Here is a 6,136-nt window from a genome sequence, read left to right on the forward strand (position 1 = left end):
TACACATCTATGTGGATTACACACAGAGAAATTTAATTGAATAAACTTAATTGTATCACTGATGTCATAGAGGTTTGAAGCCTTAGGACTTTAATCAAAACTTATTAATGTGCCTTTATGAGGAAAGGTATGCTATGAAGAAGCATTTTCCTCTAACAAAGAGAAGTTGAAAGTAAGACAGCACAAAAAAGGATGTTGTCAAGATGAGGGGCAATCTTGGTTCCCTCCTTGCATCACCATCTCCCACTCCAGGGGCAAACTCTATTCTAAATGATGGACTTATTTTCTTTGAAGTTCTTTTGGGTTGAATTATATGAAATTGTCAGTATTTACTCATATTTGCCATATGAAACTAGCAAAAACATTAGATGTCATTGTCTTATCACCCCAGAATATACTCCTGTCTAATTTTTAAATTTGCTTACTTACAAATTTGCTAAAGTTTTAATGTCACCTGGGAAGTTTTCATCCTGGTTGGTTTTCTTCTCATTATTGCACTTTTGAGATGTAATCATGTTATGGGACACAGCAGCCACTAAGTTATTTCCAGTTCTATCTGCTGTGATTTTACATTATCTGTGCTGATTTTTCAAGGTAGATTCCCTGTGCTATATTAATGGAAATTTTTCTTGTCAGTAGCTTGCTGCTATTATGAATCAGCCTGTTTGAATATTCTTTTTCTTGGTGAAAATTATAGACAACTTTATACTTGCAATGAAATATTGCATATAAATCTGGATTCTCCTTTGTGTTGTTCCAAAGAGTTCTAGTAAGTGATTATTACACTTATACCCATAGTAAAAAACCCTGGTACTTTTCATCATTGTCAATACATTTTCAAGTATATTGATAATCCAGTGGGTGTAAAATTATTTCATTGACAAATCTCATTAATATGTGGTTGAGAGTAGTTTAACATATTAATGCACATATTAACTCCCCTCTCTTTTACTTTTCTTCCAAATCATGTCTTTTGAGGTGAAGTAGGTTTACATCTTGCATCTGCTCTGGGGAATACAGATTCAAACCTCCATAAATGTATGCTTTCCCACCCTGACTAGCACCAGTGCCCCCCAACCCTCCACCATGTTCTACTGGATGTCCCTCTAGTTTAAATAAGATTGTGGTTCCTATAAACTGTTTTTCTCCTATTAATTCATATGATTAACTCAAGTTCATAATTTCAACCTTCAGTCCCTAAAGTGAACAAAATGTACATTAAAACTATTGTGAAAAGATTCAAAACAATGATCATCAAAATCTTAAAAGGCAATAAGAGTTATATCTGTGTTGATTGGAAACAAAATTATCAGAGGAAAAAAAAAAAGGCTCTCCGGTATAAATATACATGGTGAAGATGAATTCTCAGGAGCTATTAATGACTTGTAGAGAGAAAAATCCTGAGTTTCCAATTTTATTAACTTTTATCTATTTTAAACATATATATAAAATAGATTTTTCAACTAAGATTGTGTTCAGTCTCCCTGAGAATGTTCGTCTGATAGAGGTCCCTTCGCTGTATCTAATAAAAGAAGACTAGAGTGCAATTTTAGAGGAGAGTGACCATTTGAAACAAATTTGAAAAGGAGATGAAAGGACACAGAGGCAGAAATGGAGGTGGGAGTTGGCCTCGGAGGGTCAGCCAGGCACCCATACTTAATTCTGCCCTTCTAGAATCTTGTTTTTTATGGAGTTTTACTTCCTTGGGATCTCAGTGATAATAAGAATATTGTTTAGTTAATGAGAAGCTTTGGAAATTGAACCTCTAGGGAGACAATGAATGCAACCTGCCTTATTCAGCAACTCTTCCTGAGAAAAAGTCACACACCTTAGCCTCCTCCAGAGCCGATCCTCTTGCACAGGACCCCATGTTTCACCCAGTCCCCCTGTCCTTCCTGAGGACAGATCACCTGTGTCAGGTAACCCTCATCCTTTGGTTACTATTTGGAAATGAAGGAGGGTGACTTAGTACCAGTTCACTCAGGGAGGGCAGTGAATGCAGCACATACCACAGCTTATCAGAGCCAAGTCACGCATGCACTTCCTGCCACCTCTCATTTTTTCACAAGTTTCTTGGCACCTTTGCACCAATATGCAAGCACCTCTCATTTACTGATCTTGATGTCATTCTAGTAAGGCCAGGGTCATTGTCTTCCTTAGCAGACACTGATTTTTTCTAAAACAGAGCAACTTATAAAATTCTGACGTTTACTTGCAATCTTGCAGTGGCAGGGGCAGGAAATTTGGTGAAGTTCACCTTCCCTTAGCATTCCTGGCTCTTGGCATACCCTTGCAGAATCTCAGATCTGACTGGGAGGTCTCTAAACTCCACACAGAATTCTCAGTTGCCTTTTCAATCTGCTACTTTTACAAAATTAGTAAATGTTTTAAATAATCAGGGCAGTATATATAGTGCAGCATAAAAAAATGACCACCCATAGCCCTTGCAGAAATGAACAACTGATGGATTTTGCTGTATCCGCTTCAGGTGTATTTTCTGTCACAGAATAGTATGCGTACCAAGGAAAACCACTCTTTCTCCCATGTGAGCCTCCATCCCTCCCCGAGTTAGTGTTTCCCTAGGTGCTGCTGCTTCTTCAGGTCTGGAAAACCCCATCTGATGGTGCTGACGGTTCATCTTTCCTACCAAGTTAATTGAGATGGGACCCAGAAACAAAACAGGTGTTCCAGAATTTCTCCTTCTGGAAGTGACAGAGGATCCAGAACTGCAGCCTCTCCTTTTCATGGTGTTTCTGTCCGTGTACACGGTCACCATCCTGGGAAACCTCCTCATCATCCTGACTGTTGCCTCTGACTCCCAGCTGCACAACCCCATGTACTTCTTACTTTCCAATTTGTCCTTTGCTGACATTTGCTTAAGCACAACCACCATCCCGAAGATGCTAGTGAACATTCGAGCACAGAGTCAGGGCATCACTTATGCAGGCTGTCTCACGCAAGTCTATTTCGTCTTGGTTTTTGCCAGTTTGGAAAGCTTTCTTCTTGCAATCATGGCCTACGACCGCTACGTAGCCATCTGTCACCCACTCAGGTACAACGTCATCATGAGCCCCTGCTTCTGCGGCCTGCTGGTCCTGGGCTCCCTGAGCCTGAGCGTCACCGACGCCCTCCTCCACAGCCTGCTGGTGCTGCCACTGGCCTTCTGTGCACGCGTGGAAATCCCCCTTTTCTTCTGCGAAGTGGTTCAGGTCATCAAACTAGCCTGTTCTGACACCCTCATCAACAACATCCTAATCTATCTTGCAACTGGCGTATGTGGGGGTATTCCTCTGTGCGGGATTGTTTTTTCTTATACTCAAATAGTGTCCTCTGTTCTGAGGATCCCCTCAGCGGATGGAAAGTATAAAGTTTTTTCCACCTGCGGGTCTCACCTCTCCGTGGTGTCCCTGTTCTATGGGACAGGCCTGGGGGTCTACATTAGTTCTGCCCTGACTAATTCTTCCAGAAACACGGCAGTGGCTTCCATGATCTACACTGTCATCCCCCAAATGATGAACCCTTTCATCTACAGCCTGAGGAACAGGGACATGAAAGGAGCCTTGAGAAAACTGATCAATAAGAAGCTATTGGTTTTTCAGGAGGGTGTTTAACTGCCACATCTTTGAATATTTTCCAGTTGTCCTTCTCAGTGATTGCCAGGTTCACACGCTGTGGTCAGAAAGCCCCTTTCCGTGACTTCCATCTTTCTAAATGCATTGGAATGTTCTTGGTGGCTGTGGTCCGCCTGGAAAATTTTCCATGTGCACTGGAGAAGGCATCTTTTGCTGCTGTAGAAAGGCGTGTTTGTATGTCTGTAGGTTCTATGTGTTTATATTGTCTTTCAAATTATCTTTGATCTAGCCAAGGGTACGATCTATTGTTAAAAGTTGCGATAAATGTCTTTAGACAATATTTTAGAGAATATGTATTTCTCCCTTCACTTCTGTCATGCTTGCTTTAGGTATTTTAAGGCCCTGTTGTTTGATATTTACATGTTTGCAATTGTCCTAACACCTTGATTATTGCCCCTTTTATTTCTATCTCTATCTACCTGTCTGTTTTCTATCTGTCGTTCTTCATCTATTTTCATGGTTTTGATGTGAAGTCAATTTTTTTCTGATATTAACTCTCCCTTGGGGTCTATTTCTCTGGAATATATTTTCCATTCTTTCATTTCCAATCCATCTGTGTTTGTAAATCTCTACTGAGTCTCTCACAGCATATATGCACATCAAGTTTCTTTTCTCTTCCACTCTCTCTTATTTGGAGAGCTTAATCCACTTACTTTTAAAGTGCTGACTTTGAGGAGATAATTAGCTCCTCCATTTAAAATTTATTTCATCTATACCCAGTATAATTTTTTGTTCATTTCTTCCATTGCTAGCCTACTTTCTGTCTAGTATTTTGTTGTTTTTTAAATTTTCTTTTTTGGTAGGGACAGTTTGTACTTCTTTTTCATTACCTCTTTGGAATATATTTAGATAACTTGGTTGTTACTGTAGGCAGCACATCGAACATGCTAAATTTATAGCAGTCTCATTGAATTCCTGCCATTTTTCCTTCACAAGCATAGAAAACCTCTGCTTTCCTATCATTCTGTCCTTTTTCCTTAATGTTATTGCCACAAATCAAACACTGTGGCCAATAGCACAGATTTAACTTTTTCATGTATCTTTTTAATCCAGTAGGAAAAAAAAGTGGAGCTATAAACCAAACTGGATGAAGGAATTTTTAACTTGCTGACACATTTATCTTTACCAGAAACATTTATTTTTCAGACAGTCTTGCGTTGCTAATGGCTGTCTTCATTTCAAGCTGCAGGAATCCCTTAGATATGTTCATGGAGAAGGCTTAGTGGGAATGAGATATTTCAATTTTATCTGATAATGGTTTATATCTCCCTCATTTTGGAAGGATGTTTTTGGTCACATATCAGATTCTTGGTTGATAGTTCTATTGTTTCTGTTGGTACTTCAACTATGTTATCCTAGAGTCCTCTGGCCTCCTGGGTTCTGACGAGATATTCGCTGTTGGTGATGCGTTGGTTTCCTCTTACATCTTGGCAATGAGCAGCTTTCAAGGTCTTGTGTCTCTATGGGCACGGTCAGCTTGATGCCATGTATCTTTGTGTTGATCTTGTTGATGGGACCTTCTTGGCCTTCATGGACTTCTTGGATTCGTAGGTTCATGTACACCATCGTCTTTAGGGAGGTTTTGACAATTATTTCTTCGAATATTCTTGACAGCATTTTCTCTTTCTCTCCTCTTTCTGGGACTCCCTCAGTGCATTTTTTCACTTGATAGTATCCCAAAGGTTCCTTGGGGTTTTCTCACTTTGTTCTTTTTTGTTTGTTTGTTTGTTTCAGCTCTTCTGCCTCAATATTATAACATAATAGTTGTAGATATTAGAATCTTCCAGAGTCTGATTTTTTCCTAATTGTTGGAGACAATAGTAGCATCTTGGTTTGGTGACTTTCCCATATATATTTGCAAAGACTGTAATTCGTGCTGTGTGTGATCATTCAAATCTATATCCCTTACCTTTTTACTGTTAATGTTTTTTTTTTTTTTTTATACAAGCACTGGGTACAGTCAGAAGCGCGGGAGGGTGAGAGAATTCACCAGAGCCAGAGCGGGGAGCAGAGCAGGCAGAAGGACCGAAGTACACTGCTGAGGGGAGCAGCGGGCGGCAGGAGAGGTCTGCGCGCCATGTGGGACCCTCCTCCGGTGGCCGGGGAGCAGCCGGGGATCGAACCGGCGCTGCAGAGGCTGAGGGCAGCCTCGCAACCCAGCGATCAACCGCTGTGCCACCGGGGAGGCCCTTTACTGTTAATGTTTTGAGGAATTTTCTTGAATGTCTGGAGTAATACAAACAACAACAAAAAAATAACATGGTTCTTTCCATCTTTATAGACTAGACATACAACACAGTATGTTTTCAACAGTTAACCTCCTGGTTTGTACTGAGCCGAAAGACCAATGTGGAAGCTTAGAATCCTTCTGTTCCTTTCTCTCAATCTGACCTTCCCTGACATCAGACTTGCAAGTCAGCAGAGGCTTCATGCCTCAGGGAGGTTCCTAATATCACACACAAACAACAGACTTTTAAGCTCTGCAGAAACATTGAACGAGTCAC

General features: G+C 40.5%; 1 protein-coding gene across 1 annotated transcript; it reads left to right on the top strand.

Moving 5' to 3' along the window:
* The first annotated feature begins 2,660 nt into the window (after nucleotides 1-2,660).
* On the top strand, nucleotides 2,661-3,611 carry LOC119240346 (olfactory receptor 7G1-like). The gene has a single exon (XM_037504693.1). The coding sequence runs from the start codon at nucleotides 2,661-2,663 to the stop codon at nucleotides 3,609-3,611; it is 951 nt and encodes a 316-aa protein (XP_037360590.1).
* The last annotated feature ends 2,525 nt before the right edge of the window (nucleotides 3,612-6,136 follow it).

Source organism: Talpa occidentalis, unplaced genomic scaffold (genome assembly GCF_014898055.3).
Source record: "Talpa occidentalis isolate TD23 unplaced genomic scaffold, MPIMG_talOcc4v2.1 talOcc4.12, whole genome shotgun sequence".
Lineage (NCBI taxonomy): Eukaryota > Metazoa > Chordata > Mammalia > Eulipotyphla > Talpidae > Talpa > Talpa occidentalis.